The sequence below is a fragment of the Rousettus aegyptiacus genome, unplaced genomic scaffold (assembly GCF_014176215.1).
Source record: "Rousettus aegyptiacus isolate mRouAeg1 unplaced genomic scaffold, mRouAeg1.p scaffold_m13_p_1, whole genome shotgun sequence".
Classification (NCBI taxonomy): domain Eukaryota; kingdom Metazoa; phylum Chordata; class Mammalia; order Chiroptera; family Pteropodidae; genus Rousettus; species Rousettus aegyptiacus.
The window spans coordinates 19,544,892-19,561,937 of NW_023416284.1; the positions used below are offsets into that span (position 1 = coordinate 19,544,892).

At 48.3% G+C, this 17,046-nt stretch overlaps 1 protein-coding gene across 1 annotated transcript; it reads right to left on the reverse strand.

The window, feature by feature from the left end:
* Window positions 1-138: 138 nt before the first annotated feature.
* PEF1 (penta-EF-hand domain containing 1) lies at window positions 139-16,536 on the reverse strand. Its single transcript, XM_016150395.2, has 5 exons — window positions 16,433-16,536; window positions 7,781-8,084; window positions 3,394-3,549; window positions 2,722-2,865; window positions 139-1,123 (listed from the first exon to the last, which is right to left on the reverse strand). Exons 1-5 carry the CDS (start codon window positions 16,454-16,456, stop codon window positions 894-896), a joined length of 858 nt encoding a protein of 285 aa, XP_016005881.1. The 5' UTR covers window positions 16,457-16,536; the 3' UTR covers window positions 139-893.
* Between the last annotated feature and the right edge of the window lie 510 nt (window positions 16,537-17,046).

Below are 17,046 nucleotides of genomic sequence, written 5' to 3' on the forward strand. Positions count from 1 at the left end.
ACTGCCTTTTTTTTTTTGCATGGCATGGTATATAGGATGTACTCAAACATTTATTGAATGAAAGAATAAATCAAAGAATAACTGAATGGATGAGCATATAAACCCATAGCTGGGAAGGTGAGGTAGAAAATGTGGAACTGAGTTTTATCATTTTATTGAAGCTTATAGTTTCACTGGACTTTTGGCCCCAAATAAACAAAACATTTTAAACAACATTTTATAAAAGCATTGGCAGTGGGAGTGGCAACTGCCTCCTGGGGACTGAAGCCAAGCAGAGAACGGTGGACAAGTGAGGAGTGTGAGCTGCAGAGGGCAGTAGCCTGGCCCAGCATGCCCAGAGAGCAGACTGTCTAGGCACCCTGAGCAGGGACAGCCCCCGGAAGTTAACACACGCAGACTTGTGGGGGTGGTGGGATCCGAGCCACTGTTCCCCCGGGCAACTCTTTCTCATGCTTGGTCAGATTCCACTTTGGAGAAACCGGAACGGCACGGGTGAGGGGACACAGGTGCTAAGGGGAGCACTGCTGGTGCTGGGGCACAGAAGGGAAGCTAGAGGCTGGAGCCCGGCCAGCTGGACACGAACTCCTTTGCCATGACTGGCATCTCCTGTTACCGCTGCACGGCTGCGCCTCTTAAATGCGCAGGGCTGTAAGATATTCAACTTTCAGTCCTGACCTAGGTCAAGCCCCTACCTGTATGGCCTCAGCCCAGGACCCCGCTATTTGGTGGTTATGACATAGGATGCCTACCCTTCTTGTGGAACAGTGCGGCAGCAGGCAAGGGAGAATCCTTTACTAGGAGGGGCAGGAAAAGAAGAGAGGGCCACATGCTTCTTCCACTATGTGGAGCCAGGCAAGGTCCCCTGGTGCACGTCACTCTCTACAATGGGCTGGTCACAGCAACCGAGAAGCTGTCATGGTAACGAAGTCCTCAAAGCTGAGCCGAATGTTGCCCTGCACAGCTGTGTCCTTTTCCCGGAAGGCCTCCGTCAGCACCTGCAGCTGGGTGCATACCTGGATGAAGCGGTCTAGCTGCATGGCAGGATTGGCAGAGCGCGGGCAGTAGCGGGAGACCAGGAGCTGGGTAAACTGGGGGCTCAGGTTGTAGCCCATTTGGGACAGAGCTGGAGAGGAGGGGCACACAGCAGACACAAAAACTTGTCATGAGCATTGCCATCAACCAGCTCCATGAGCACAGCACTTCAGGGGTCTTCACGGGGATTGGCACCGAAGCAGAAACAGGACAGAAGTCCCGAGAATTTATCCAAGATGCCAGGAGTACAACGGGGGCTCTGTCTGGATGCTTCCCTTAGCTGAAAGGCCTCGTCCCTGTTTTCTAAACCTCCATTACTGTCTGTTCAGTCAGGGGCCTGTGAGGTCCCAGAATGACACCAGACTATCTGTGCTCATCTCTAACTCACCTGAATTACAGAAAGAAGCCTGAGCCCCAGGGCGGACATCAGAGGCCTGCTCTAGAGTCAAGAGAGGCCCTCGGCAAGCTGCATAACCTTGTAATCCCTCTGTCTTACGTCTCTAAATGGGGATAATATTTGTCTGGTAGGTTCTAGTAAGGATGAAAGGAGCAGACCATGCAAAAGCACTTGGTAAAGTGCCTGGCACATAATAAGCATTTGGTAAATATTATTTGTTCAAAATAATAAAATCATCATCATCTTCCCAGGCAAGGCTTCTGGGCAGTTCCAAGGTCACAGCCTACATGCTGCTATCCCTGTCCCCCCACCTGTGAGGCTTCCTTCCTTCTTTCTGCACAATCTACCCGCTCAGGCTAGCATCTCTGCTCCCCTTTTGGTATGTGGCCCTTGGGCAAGTTTCTCATGAGTAAAAGGGCAATCATAAGGGACCCTTCGTCTAGGATAGGGAATAATAAAGTTACCTATCACATGAGGAGAATAAACAATGAAACATATTAAAAGTACTTATTACAGTGCCTGGCGAATAACAAACATTCATCAATAAATACTAGTTTTGTTGTGATATCACCCTTACCAATATCCATAACCCCACAAGAGAGTAGGTGATCAGTACAGGTCATCTTTCCCTTCTACCAGAGTACAGATACAGTGAGCTCATCTCCACCCACAGAGCTTCCTAGTCTGACTAAAATCCACAGCCAGGGCAAGGAGCTGGGTTCTCCAAGGAGCCCTTGTCAGGTTATCACCCCACTAATCACTCACCCTCTAGAATCAAAATTGGAACCAGACCTGGAGCTGTGACCTCAGGTCATTTTCCCAACCGCGACTTTAAGAGTGGTCTGGGCAGGTCCCAGAGTTGGGAAGGAAACTGCCTTCTAGCAGAGCTAGCAACAAAGGCCATCTTGCCGAGCCCTGTCCAAGGCTCTTTCCATTTGGCATACTAGAAACTGGAGGCAAAAGAGCCATACAAGCCACAGTCTCAAAGTGCTCTGGGCTGCGGAGTTTGCACTCCCATGGCTCCTTGCCAGCTGGGCCTGTCTCACCTAGCACTGCCCATCACCAGGAGTCCAGCCCCGATCCTGGACACAGGTGTTTCCTTGCTCTGGATCTTGGCTCAATGCCCCAGCCAGGTCACAGAAGGGGTGGGAAGTGGGCCTGTGTCGAGGGCAGTCATTTTCAGTGCAGTTGGACATTTGGTATTAGTTGAGAAAAGCCCTTGCTCTATCTTAGGGAGCAGAGAGAAAAGTCTGGCTTTGCCTGTGCACTCTGTGCCCTGTCATGGCCCTCACCTTGCTGCAGCTCTGTGTAGCTAATGGAGCCCGAGCGGTCCCGGTCGTACTGCTGGAAAAGGTTCTTCCACTGCTGGATGAATTTCCACAGGGCTGAGAAACCATAGACATCAATGCGGCCTGACTTGGTCTTGTCAAACATGTCTGCGGGGAGGACAGGAGGAGGGAGAGGAGGGAAGTCAGGCTTCAAGATTAAGGGCCAAGGGTCTTTGGGTACCACTGAGGCAGCACTTCTCCCCAGGCTGGAGTAGGAGACTCCACAGAACCACACACTTGAGGCCCAGATGCTAAATCCGAGATACACCTTCATCATGCGGGGCACCAGCCCCCACCCCTGGCCACCCTCTGCCCGACTCCTGCCAGAACTGCATTTTCTCTGCAAATCTAGCAGCTGACCCACCCCCCGCTCCCCGCTGCCGTCTTCTACCAGAGCATGCACTCCCTCTCTGCAGAATGGGAAACTGAGTCAGCCTGTGACTCAGAAGAGCCTACAACTTAAGAAAAGACCTAAGAGAAAGTGCTCTCAGCCTAGGACATCTAACTTTAAACCCAGTTCCCTGCCTGAAATCCTCCCTGGCCAAAAGATTTCTCCTTAGAATGGATGCCTACCTGCCTACTGTCACATCAGGTGGTTCTGCCCAGCCTGAGCACATGGGGAAGGCTAGTACTCACTTATCATCATGAGGCACGTCTCGTCATTGAAAGAGGACCAATTGGAGTTGACCAGAGCCTGCTTCAGCTCCTTGATGGAGATGTAGCCACTGTGATCAGAGTCCACTGACTGGAACCAGGAGTAAGCCTCGGGATCCACATTAGGGGGGGCGCCGCCTGCAGGAAGGGGTGAAAACCAGGGGAGCCAGATGCAGGTCTTAAGGCGAATCTGCAAAAATGCAGGGAAGGGCCAGTCCCAGTGCCTCCCTGACTTTTAACTCTGCCCACCCACCAAGCCTCACGAATCCACTCCCCTCGGCGCCCCCTTCCATCAAGCCAGCATCCTTACACTGATGGAGAAGACCTTTGGTGTAGACTCAAGAGTATTGCGGTTGACTTCTACTCCGTGAATCTGTTGGACTTTCCCTATAGTGTGCCAGTCACATCTCTATTTGATTTTCAGTTTCTAAGGGACAGGGTCTTGTCTGGCTGATTAACATTTCTCTGAAAAGAGATTCTCTCTTCTCTACAGACTGGGGACCCAAAAATATTTGCTGAGCACCTAACAAGCACAGCCCAAAGACAAGTATTTGAGAATTCTAGCAGCAGGGAGCTCTCTGGGGTGGGAATCAGGTTTGATTATCCAGGCATGGTGGAGAGCTGACACAGCCTACCAGGAGCTGCCAGAGTATGTGTGACCATGGAACTCCTCCTGTCTTCCTTCCCTACCACTAGTGATGTGCATGTGCGTCCCCATCGCCAAACCTCCCTGGAGACATCTTTGACACCTGCTCATACCACACATGCAGAGAGCTGCCCAGTTCTGTCATTTCCACAAACAGGTGTCTCCTCCTCCTCCCTGTTCCTCCCATACCTGTCCTGATTCAGATACCTCTCACCTGGACCATTGTAACAAACCAAAAAGCCTATCGGCATCATCCTTACAGTGACTCTGTCACGCTGCACCTGCTACCAAGTAATCTTTGTGTAACTGAACTCTGTTCTCACCGATTTACCCCCACCGCAACTCAAAACTCTTCAATGGCTCCCACTGCCTACAAAATAAAGACCCATATCCTTAAAACAGCATTCCAGGGCCCTTACAATGGGGCCTATTCCTGCCTACCTCTCTCGCTTTGTCCTCGCTGTCCCCCTCACACCTCTGCTCCAGCCCAGATGAAGCACTGCATTTGCTCTTACACACACCTGCACATTCCCGCCAGAGCCTGTACTCACTCTGTTCTGCCTCGTACCCCTTCTCCTTCATCTCTTTGCATCCACTTCGTCTCCACCCTTCAAGACCCAAACGAAATGCTATTCCTTCCGTAAAGCCTTGCTATTCTTCTGTCCCTGGACAGGCAGCCTTCCCCTCTTCTTTCTACTCCTTCTCTTTTATGGTATTGCTCACTCCACTGTGGACATGTTTTTTCCTGCCACCTCTCAGGTCAGACTTGGAGCCACGTTTCGGCAGGATCCCAGCCTAACTCATCTCCAGATCCCCAGGGGCCAGCACAGAGCCAGACGCAAAAAGGGAAGGGGCTCGATTCATGCTAAAGTTCGCCTAAGTTCAAGTCTCAGCTCCCCCATTTTGCAGCTCTGGTTATTATTTAAGTTCTCTGTGCATCGGTTTTCTTATCTGTAAAATGAGGACACAATAGCATCTACTTCATAAGGTTATTGTGAAGATATAATGAATACATGAAAACCCTTAAATCAGCACCTGGCACAATCTAAGCACTATATAACTGCTGATTATTAGTGCTGTTGTCATGGTTCAAATAGCTTTGTGTGTCTGTTGGGAATATTTAAGTAGCTTTGAGTGTATGTCAGTGGATGGAGGAAAAAAATCATTCACTTGGAAATAGACGCAGGGTGAGCTGTGGGGGCAGGAGAAGGGGTGGTAGATGAACGTGAAGAAGCACAGAAGACTGTCTTAGGAACAAGCCAGTTACACAGTATTGCCACACCTAATGACTTAACTGGCCACAAAGGGGCTCCTCCACACAGGCAGCATTAGAGACAGCTGTGGGCAGCTGTGTAGCGCGAAACCAGAACCCAGCCCCAAAGGTGAGACCAGAAGTTTGCCTGACTGAGGGACTGTTCCGACCCCCTTGGATGAAATCCAGGCAGACCCCACCTCCCTTCCTAAAACAGTAGCTTTGTCATGGGGGAACGAGGGGCACAGTCCCTAGGATGGCTTCTGTAACATGCGGTCCCTACAGTTTGCATGGAAGAGCTCAGGCTCTGGAAGCAAAGACCTCTGATCCTTATTAGGTTATGTGACTTTAGATAAATTATCTAATTTTCTGAGCACTGATTCCCCCATTTCTAAATGGACCTACTTCCCAGGGTGGTTGTGATGATTAAATAACAGCAAATCAAAATTTTAGCAAAGGGCCTGGAATATGTGCAGTCCCATTTCTGCAGAGGAAGGGATATTTAAACTGGGCCAGAAAAGATGTCTAAGAGTTGTTACAGGGAGAAGAAAAAGCATGTGGTAGAGGCGCAGAGTGTGTTCAGAGTACTCCAAGGGGTCTTGGGTTAATGGGAGGGAGGGGCAATGCAGGAGAGGAGAATAGACAGGCCCGTTGGATCTCGAGTGCCTTTAGGATCTTTCCTGCAGGCAGTGGGGCACGCTTATTGGTCAAATTTGTCTTGCAGAGCAGTGGTGCTCAAATCCCAGATTCTGGATTCAGTGGGGCTGAGATGGGGCCCCCCAGGTGACCAGTGCAGGCGATTTATGCATCACACTTTAAAAAGCACTGCTCCGGAGGGCCAGCCACTAGCTGCACTGGAGAGGAGGCAATGGTGGCCAGGTGAGAGGAAGCTGCAGAAGGTGAGCAGCTAAGAGCCTGAGACACATCTCTCCTCCCCTCTGCAGCCTGAGATTCTCTCTGGTCTCAAGCCTAGAAGGGATAAGCCTCACAGCCAGGGGCTCCTTTCCCTGCAATAATATCTATAGGCTCAGAGACATGATTTTAAAAAGATGAGGAAATCCACCATGAAGCTGCTGAGCTGAAAACAAACGGCCAGAAGCTCTGGGGTCTGATAAGATAAATACCATGGCTCACAGTTCAGAACCCTTGAGGTTTGACCATTTCCCTCAGGGTCTCCTGCCCAGGTATATGTGCTGAGATGCTTCAGCTTCCCAGCAGTGCCATTCCCTAGAGATGCTTCAGGTGCACCAGAGTGGTCCAGGCTGCCACTGACTTGGTCCCCTGGGAACAGCATACTGTGAAGAGTCCAACTGGACTGAGTTTGGAAGGAAGCAAGGGACTGGACACTCACCTTCCCTGACCCCGTCTAAGACCACTCAGAAATTTTCAGAGCCCAAAGGCCCCACCCAAGATTCTCTGCCTTCATGAATTGCCAAAGCCCCCTCCCCATGCCCCACCCTGTCCAGTACCTCACCTTTCATGTCTCATCCCAACATTCTCCTGCCTGCCTCTGCATCTTTCAGTGGTAAGGCTCTTGTCACATTAAATGCTAAATACCTCTTTGCTAAGAACGCCCCAGCATGAGTCCTCTCACAGAATACTGATGAAGCTCTTCCCATGTGCCCATGTGCACCTTCTCACTTCATCCTTATTAACAATGTTGCGAGGTAGAGACATTCACCCATTTTTCAGATGTGAACACTGAGGCTTACAAAGGCAAAGTAATTTGGTCAGGTCAGTAAGTAGTCTGATCTCAGAAGCCCAAACTTGCAATGGCTATGCTACCTTGCCTTTCTACATAGAGTGCTCTGTCCCTCTTACACAGAAATGGCCCTTCTCCCCATGTCACACTATATTACTGTCTCTAACTATTTGCTAATCTTCACCCCACTTCCTTATAAGAGCATTGTGCATCCTTTCCACTGCTTGGTGGGTTGAGGAGCCCCTCCATGAGAGGGGTAGCCACTCCCATCCTATTGATGCCAGGCTTGACTAGGGAATGTGGTTTGGCCAACAGAACATAAGCAGAAGAGATACAAAGTACTTGAAAGCACAAGCTTTAAGAGGCATCATGCATTTCTGTTAGTTTTCCTGCTCTTTTTTGGCTGACACAAGGACAGCATATCACAAATAGGAGCTGCTCTTCCAGCCTGGATCCTGGAAAGAAAAGATATGTGGAGCAGAACCTCAGCAGCCAAATGCGTAGCTGCCAACGTGTAAGCAAGAGTAAATCAGTGCAAGCAAGCAATAAATTTGTTTGTCGTTGCAAGCCAAAGAGACTTTGGAGTTGTTGTTACCACAGCAAAGATAACTACTAGACTTCTCATTCTGCTGACGTGAGCTGAAGCTAGAAGCAAGATGCTAAGAGGCCGGAGGTAAGGCTGCCTGCATGTCAACAGGAAAGGCAAGGATGGGCCCTGTGCAACTCAGAACAAGGTCAGGGGTAACTGGAGCCCAAGATCCCTACTTACCTGGAGGAGGTCTCTGTCCATAAGGCCCAGGATGCTGAGCACCGTAGGAATTTGGAGGTGGCTGACCATAGGGGCCCCCTGGGGCTGCACCACCATATGGTCCTCCCGGAGCTCCAGAGGGGAGTCCCCCAGGGTTGGGGTGCCCATAGGGCCCTCCACCACCTGGTGGTCCATAAGGCCCTCCAGGTGCAGGGCCTCCTCCATAACCGCCACCAGGGGGTAGCCCACTGCCATATTGCCCTCCACCAGGGTAGTAGCTACCCGGAGGTGCTCCAGGCGCTTGTCCTCCAGTTCCTGGGCAGCCCTGTGAGAAAAGCAAGATATTGGTCAGAATGACAGGCCAGAAACTAGCCACAGCATGGCACTTGACAGTTATAAAGCACTGCCACTGCCATTCTTTCAATTGATCCTATATGCAGGGCTGGAATTATGACCCCATTACTCAGATAGGGAACCTGAGGCTTCTAGCTGGGATACAACCTACCCAAGGTCACACCACCAATGACCAGCAGTCAGGGCTAGAATCCTACCCTCCTGGCTCCCCTTCCCCGCACTCTAAGGGGGCTCCACAAGGGCTGGGATCATATCTGCTTTGCCACTTTATCTCCAGCCCCAGTGTAGGATGGATGCTCAGTAAATATTTATTGTATAAACAAGTAGGCAAATGAATCAAAGAGAATTCCAAATCCTCACCCCGTGGTACCTTCTGCAGAATTCCCTGTGCATATGTGATCTCCACCACATGCCCCCGACACTCTTCAGTCACGAACAATGTATCCATAGAATGGATTCATCCTCAGCATGTTTTCCTTACCCTACTGTAGCTCATGATGCAAAAATACTTCCCTATCCTCACTCCTGGCTCTGTGAGACAGGCAGGCAAGACTCTATCTAAGGTAATATAGTACAAAGATTACAAGTCAAAAGGAAGTTCAGGTTTGGCCACTTACTAATTGATCTACTGACTTACCCTCTCTAAATCTCAATACCCTATGCTCTAAAATGGGAATAACAGTGCCTGCCTACCGCCCAGGTTGGTATGTGAATGAAATGAGACCAGTCACATAAAGAGCTTTGACACAGACCCTGGCACAGAGTAAGCACTCAATACACATTAACTATTAATAACAGCACCTTCTCCAGAGCAGGAAACTCAAGTCCAGAAAAATCACACACAGACTGTGTGAAGAGACTGGGACCAGAATTCAGGTCTCCTGACTGCTGAGTCCAGCCATCTGTATATTAGAGCACGCCGGGGAGCATTCTCTCTCCTGTCCATGAGCCCACACCTCCAGCCAGGGATCCCTGAGGCTCAGAGTCTTCAGCTCCATCTCCTTAAATAGCCAGCAAAAGGCTGGGCAGAACACAGCTCCATCACATCTGTGGACAGGTTGAGCTCAAAGGTACAGAGAGCACACAGCTGGGCCCAGTTCTGAGGATGGTGAGGATGGTGCCACCTAGACACGTTCTAGATCAACCTGCAAGGTACCTCAGTGGCCTAGCCACCGAGAGTCTGGAGCCTGGCCTTTCTCTTTTTATTGTGTTTGATAGCTTATGGGGGTGTTACCCTAAAGGTTAAAGCCAAATTCACACTTCACCTAATAGGGGTTCTGCTTGCTTAAAGAAGGAAGGCTTCCTGAGGAAGGACAGGAAGCAGGAGGCCCTTCCTCCTTCCCCACTCAGCATCATGGGAGCCCTTCTGCCCTGAAAGCTACCATAGCTAGTAGCAAGACTCTTTCACAGACAATGAAGTCAAAGGCAAATAAATCTCTGCTCTCCCCAGCTGAGTTCATGACTGTAACCTCTCTAGCCTATTTCCTCACAAGTAAACTATAATAATTCCTTCCTCACAGAATTGTTCTGTGGATCATAAGAAATGCAGAATTTTGATGGTTTAATTTTTAGCTAAAGAATCTTTTGATAAAATAAAAATTTAAAAACTGATCAAAGAAAGTTGCTCTGGCTGAAGTAAGGTGGGGATTACAGACCCCTCACCATGCAGGCCCCTCCCCTGCTAGATTGTAAGAGAGCTCTAAAGAAGACTCAATGACCCAAAAGACAGTTTGAAAACCATTAATACAAAAACAAAAGTTCTTACAACAATGCCTGGTATAAAGAAGATTATCAATAAATCACGGCTGCTACTCTTATTATATTAATTATCATTATCAGCAAAGCCCTGGGCCAGGTAAACCAAGGCAGGGCAGGGGTGGGGGTGGGGCATAAAGAAGAGCGAAACATTCTGGAGGAGCTCACAGTTAACAGGAAAGGAATGGAAACACTCTCTATAACCTCTAACCAAACAGCATAAGGAAATGGGCGTTTAAAACGGATGCATAAGCCATGTGCCATAGCATCACAAAGGAGAAAGGATGAAATCAGGAAAGGTTTCCATGAGAAAGCAGCATTTGAGCTGAGACTTAAAGCGTGAAAAAGATTCCCAAGGGAGTTGGAGAGGTGTGATGGAAGAGGTGGCTAGGAGGTCAGTTGCCTAACTTAACCCCTTCAACTTACAGATAGGGAAACTAAGGCAGGACAGGGGAAGGGACTTGCTTGGGACATACTGAAGAGTTGGAGACAAGCGGAGCAAGATCACTCCTACCCACACCTAAGCCCAATGACTCCCATGGCCTCCTGGTACAGCCTTCTCACCTTAAGCAATAGGGCACAGGATTCCAGGTTAAAATAGAAATGGGAGTGGGGACTCTGCAGAGTCTGGGCACAACCAAAGAACAGGCTGACCCCAAGCCAGGAAGTAGCTGCTCTATAATAACTCCTGTGATCAAAGCCATAAACTACATCTCACTTAGGGCACCTAAGGCAGTGGTCCCCAACCTTTCTGGCACCAGGGACTGGTGCTCCTATGAGAATCTAATGCCTGATGATCTGAGGTAGAGCTGAGGGTGGTGATGCTAGCGCTGGGAGTGGCTGCAGATACAGATGAAGCTTTGCTCCCTCTTCTGCTGCTTATCTCCTGCAGTGCAGCCCTGTTCCTAACTGGCTATCGACAGGTAACAGTCCATGGCCCAGGGGTTGGGGACCCTGACCTAAGGCACAGTGCCCCCCCCCCCATGAAATAACCCCAGGCCAACAAAGCACATGCTCTCAGGCAGGTCTACCCTCCATATTATATTCTTGGGGGCCTCGTGCAGCCTGGGAGCAACTAAACTCTTTCCTTTCTGCCCTGCATTAAAGCCCTCATGTGAATAGTTTACAAAGCACTTTCACATGCATACAAACGCTACTGACAGAAGAATCTTGCCAACAATCCTGTAACAGAAAAAAGGAAGCTATTAGTAGGCCTATTTTTAGATGAAGAAATTGAGGTACACAACTATTAAAAGATTTCATTCAGCAAGCATTTACAGAGTGACAATATTGTGCTAGGCTCTGTGCTAGGCCTGGGGCACAACACTAAATAGGGCCTGTCCTTGGGGAGCCCACAGATAATTATGATACAGTCTGATCAGTGCCATCGAAAACATCTACTTAAATGCTATCAAGGAGGCATGAGCAGAGGAATTTGTTCTGTTTGTTAGATGATAAATGAACAATAAAATGAACAAATGTATGAAACGGGTCAAGGAAGGCTTCCTGGAGGAGGCAGGAGTAACACAGGAGCTGGCGTTGAAGGATGCATAGGCCTTTTCCAAAATGGAGGCAGAGGACAACAATCCAGGACAGAAGGGAGAAGAGAGACAAAGGCACAGACCTATGAGCAAGCAAGGAGTGGTGAAGGAATGGGCAAAAAAGCAGAGTGCAAGGGCAAGAATGCAGTGTGAACTCAAAGGCAGGCTCTTACACACTCCTTGTCCAAACACCTTTCCTGCTGCTTTTCAGTTAGCTGGGGAGTTACTGGTATCTAGGAGTAGTTTCTGTCCATCTAATCTATGGTCTCCTCCACACAACAGTAAGCACCCCAGGGACAGACACTGGTCCTCATTCATCACCATACCCCAGGGTCCAACACAGTGCCTGACACCTGCAATCCTCCATAAATATTTGAAGAAATGAATAGCACTCTATAAAGAATTTGGGCTTTATGCTGGAGGAAACAGAGCACCATAGAAGGGTTTCCAGTAGGGGAGGAACGTGATGAGAGCCTTGTTTAGAGAATTAACCAGCAGCAGTGTGGAGGATGAGCTGGCGGCGGAGGCAGGAGGCCAGGCGCTGGGCAGGCAGGGCTTGAATCAGATAGCAGACTCTGAGATAGAGAGAACGGGACGGATTCTGAAGCTATTTCAGAGATAGACTAGACATGACTTGGCAACTAATTAGATTAGGGAGGAGATGGAGCAGGGAGCGAGAAAAGGCCAAGTGTTTAGAATGACTCAGGCTTCTAGCTTGCACAAGATGAAGAAAGTGGAGCTACCAACTGAGGCAGCAAAATAGTTCCCAGGGTCACCGAGTTGTTAGTAAAGATTCTGAATTAAAAATGAAAATCAGAGTCGCTAACTCCAGGTTCTTTAATGCTACTCCATGCTGCCGACCCTTTTGAGAGGTTTTCCAAGAGCATTTCACGCTAATAAACATAAGAAAATGAAAGGGAAAAAAAATACAGGAAGAGTTCAGTAACCATGGTTCCCAAAGCTTCACAGAACTATTTGAGTGGGGGAGGAGCAATTAACATTTTATTTAGACTCTCCTAGATACTGCCAGTTCAACTGGCTCTCGCTGATCCTCAGTCCTGTGAGGTAAGTGCTATTATCCCTAGTTTATGGATGAGCAAATTAAGGTGCACGAAGTTTAATACTGTGCCTGTGATGACACAACTGGAACAGGTGAAGTGGGATTTAAATCAGGGTCTGCATGACTCCACCTCACTACCCTCTTCTGCGTATTCAATAAATGACTGGGCATCAACCATGTAGCAGTGCCAAGGATTGTCCTAAATGTATCTGCCAAATAAAATGGATTTCTACAGTGGAAGGGGTTTAAGGAAGAGGACTGGATTAGTTCTTTTAGAGGCATCACGCCCAGAAATCAGGGAGACTCAGAAGAATCTTACTCTTTTTTCACTCCAGACCCAAATTGAGAGCTACAGTATTGGAAGAGATCCCAATGACCCTACAGTCTAACCTCTCAGTCAATGTTGGAATCTCTGGAATCTGTCGGTATACCTGCAAGTGATGGGGAGCTCATCCCATCCCACTAAAGCCACTCAGAAAGTCCTACATTTTCTTTCGGCTCTGAGGGCTCATTCTTCTACCTCCAAAACTCTTGCAAGGTTAAAGGTTGGTCCATGCTGAGTCCTGATGGAGAAGAGAGCAGGCTGCGTTGCCAAGATAAACCTGTGCTCTGGAGCTACCCCTCAAGTGCCCACCGGAGGAGGCTAGAGCCCATTCTAAGGGGTTAAACAATCACAAGACATAGGAGTGGTTTGGACTATCACCAACAGAGCCTCCCAAAATAGTTAAAGGCCAGAAACCTGCAGCCATTAGACAGCGAGCCAATAATGGTCCCAAGATTTCAATTACCACATCTGTGCTGACACTCCAAATGTGCCGTCTTTCCCTCCAGCCTCATCTCTCCTGCGCTGCAGACCCAAGTATCCAACAACCTCCCGGACACTCCTTCCAAATCTATTCCTCCCTGTGTTCCCATCTCAGCAAATGGGAAACCCTAGTGCCCTCCTGGGTACCTCCTCTTTCCTCCCATCCAACGCCTCAATTAGGCACCAAGTTTTCTCAACTCTACCTCCCAAATGATTCTCAAACCATTTTCACCAGGTCACTGTCTCTCTAACCTAGATTAGTTCAATAACTTTGAAACTGGTTTCCCTGCCTCCAGTCTCTCTTGCTTCAACTCATTTTCAGTGCCCAACGGCAATAGCTCCAAAGCACAAATGGGAAAAAACTCTTCAGCGGCTCCCTCACTACTCTTAGGACAAAGTCTATACTCCTCAAAAAGACATCTGATCCTTGCTTACCTGTCTGGTCTCACTTCTTACCCCCTCTTTCCCCCTCTTCATAGCAACTGGACTGAGGCTGAGTTAGGTATCCCTGCTGTTGCTGTCCTAGTACCTTATACTTACTCCCACTTAATACTTACCAACTTACTCTACAACTTATACATCTGTATGACTCTTCCACTATATGCCGAAACACCTTATCAAGCATTTTACATGGATTACATCATTTAATCTTCACAGTAACTCTTGAGGTGGGTACTCTTATGATTCTATTTTAAAGAAGGGGTAACTGAGCCTCAGATTGTTCCCAGAAACTTCTGCAAGGAAATGGCAGAGCAGGGATTTGGAGCCAGATCTCTTTGGCCTCAGAGACCAAGCTCTTAAGCACTGAAACCCATCAGGCTGGCTCCTCCACAGGACCAAAGGGTATCTGAGTTTTCCTATTCCAACACCTAGTCAATGCTTGAGGACCCCGGTGCAGTGGAAAATTACAGTTTTGACTCCTAACAGTAGGCTGGAATCCTCCAGGGCCATGCACTAGGTGGAGAGGAGGTGGCACCAAGTATTTGGATGTTTTAAAACAACCTAGTCCCTTTCTTGGACCAGAAAGGAGCTGGACAGGTGAACGAGGGTATGATGGGAGAATAAAGCAGTTTTTCTTCTATCCCAGACATGTTTCTCTCTGCGCTCCTTTTCAATATTTCACTGAGCATAAGCCCAAGCAGCATGGCATGATAACAGTGATCACAGCAGGAAGAGTTATGCCCTCATGCACTGGCACAAACTGAGTATGAGCAATGTGCCAAGCTCTCCATAGGCTTTATCATATTTCAGCCCTCTGAAGTATTAGTCCTCTCTTTTTAAAGGTAGGAAGCTGAGACTCAGATCCCTTAGATGATTTGTCCAAGGGCATATAACTGTTAAGTAAAATTAGGATTCCAGCCCCATTCTGTCTAAACTGGAAGTTCAGGCTCTTAATTTCTATGTCACTGCTTCTAGGATGCATACAAATTACCTTTAAAAGCTTATTAAAATGTAGATGCCTTGGCCCTTCCTAGGTGCAGAACAAGTCTAAGGTAGAACCCCCAAATCTGCTTTTTTAACAAGCTCCTAGGTGATTCTGATCCAGACCATTCACTGAGAAACAACAGCAATGATTTCCCAAACAGTGTTCCTTAGGAATATTAGTGTCACCAAAAGATGACCAAACATTAAAAAAAAAAAAAAAAAAAAGTGTATGTGTATGAGGGGGTTCCATGGTTAAGTAAGTCTGAAAAAATACTGCATATTCTATCCCTCTCTGGAATATTTATAATGGATTAACAAATTAAGAATTCTGAGCTGCCCTGTGGTGAACAAACTTATTCAGCTGTATTTACAGAGTAATCCCCAAATTTAACCACAGAGTCCTCCTCTTTTAGTAATACCTGTTAACATCTCACAAGACTCAGCAAATGGAATGAAGCTTGGGAAACACTGCTTGGTTATGCCTCCTCCTAACTCCAGCGGTGTGGGCCTCTCTCTTTCCTACCTCTACTAAGTATACAATAAAAGGAGTTCTAAGTCTAGTGCTGGCTTCATCTTCTCACTTGCTATGTATGACCTCAGACAAGCCACTTAACCTCTTTGGGCTACTTCTTTAGCTATAATTTGGGGGTAATACCCCCTGTTACCATGCCTACAGGGCCTTCATGATTGAGACAATGGAGGTCCAAATACTTTGTACAAAAACTCCTGCATGGGTTTTATCCCCTAAATTAGTGTGATATTGGGTAACTCAAGACTGCACTCTGGGCTCAGTTTCCTCCTTTTAAAATGAAGAGATGATTTCGAGGGTCCCTCCCAGCACTCTTCTAGGAGTCTAAAATCAAAATACTAAAAGATAGCACCTGTTATACTTTTAGTAGTACCCAAATGGTTTACAATCACTTCATTGCTCTTCTTAACAGTGCTATGAGGTAAACCCTATTACACGGCCCTACTTTATAGAGGAGGAAACTTCAGTTCAGAAAAGCAAAATCCCTTCCTTGCTCGTGGGTTTCAAAACTATTAAAGTGATGGAGCCAAGGTGTGCGCCTTACTTAACCATTCTACCATTCTGTCATCCAACAAAGCATTCTGACCACAGAAATCACCTTGCTGTGGAGTTCTTGGCTGGATCAAAATGGGCTGGTAAGTAGGTAAGAGGTATCTTGCTCACAGCTTCGGGGTCTGCTGCCTAACTGCCTGGTGACTTCGCTGTGTCTTCTATGGGTTTCACTTTTCCTATGTGTGAAATGGAGGTGTTGGACTAAGTAGTCAAACAAGCTCACTTGTGGAGCCTGCTAAAACTACAGATTCTCCTGATTATTCGGATGCAGTACGTCAGGGGCGTATTTTATCTCAAATGAAACCGACGGATCACTGTTCTAAAAGTTCTGTTGTCGTTGATGACCCCGCCCGAGCCCCCTCGGGAGCCTTGCGAAGGCGTGGGATCCTGGCCGAGCCCAGCCTGTGTGTGGGGTCCAAGGTCCCCAAATCCTCAGGTGGGCAACGTCAAAGGGGGAGCGACACCACCTCTCAGATGTGTAGACCTGAGTGACGTGAGATTGGAGCGACCGATTATCCCTTTCCCCTTCTCTCCCGCGCGAGACCTCAGTGTGGGAAAGGCGCAGAGGATGAGCGGAGAAAACAAAGCCAGAGTCCCGAGCCTAAACTTGGAAAGTCACCTGCCTGGATTCGCCAGCCCCTCACACACTCACCTGCCCGTACGGATAGCTGGCCATGGCGATTTTGACGTCACTTGTCGACGGGGGCGGGGCTTCTCGGTCTCAGGCCCGTCCCCGCCTTGCCAGTGGGGAAGGCCTGCTTTTGATTGGATGGCCGCGACTGTCAATCCTGTGCACTTGGGTCGACGGAAGTGACGGTATAGGGTGGTGGTCGGGTATGTTTTGGAGAGGCCGGGCGAGCTAAGGGTCGGGTGGCGGTTTCCTAAAATCTTGTGCGCCTTACTAGCATGGCTGTTCCTTCCTTTCCTGCTGTAGAGAAAGACCCAAAGCTCGTCAGGCCCAGGTATTTAGTGAGAATCTTGGGTAGGGTGTTGCAGCGGTAGCCATGTTTTAACCTGGCAAATGGGACGCATGATAATGGCGTAGTTGCTGGTCTCACTCCAAGTTTCCGCCCAGGGAGTGCCCAGGCGGTTACTGTGACTGCGGGGAGTAAACTGAGGCCTCCTGGAAAGGATAAAGGCAACGGCTGAAGTACTTCACTCAATATGAAGTTACCACATGCCAGTTAGTAACTTTGAAGTAGGATTTGTCGTTTTTGGAGAGGAAAATCCCAAACTGTTAGAGTGGGAGAGGAAAATTAGATCATC

Coding starts and splice junctions, on each gene's coding strand:
- PEF1 (XM_016150395.2), bottom strand. CDS start 16,456: ATGGCCAGCTATCCGTACGGGCAG. Junction 8,085..16,432: donor CCAGCTATCCGTACGGGCAG/GTGAGTGTGTGA, acceptor CTTTTCTCACAG/GGCTGCCCAGGAACTGGAGG. Junction 1,124..2,721: donor CTACACAGAGCTGCAGCAAG/GTGAGGGCCATG, acceptor CCTCCTCTCCAG/CTCTGTCCCAAATGGGCTAC.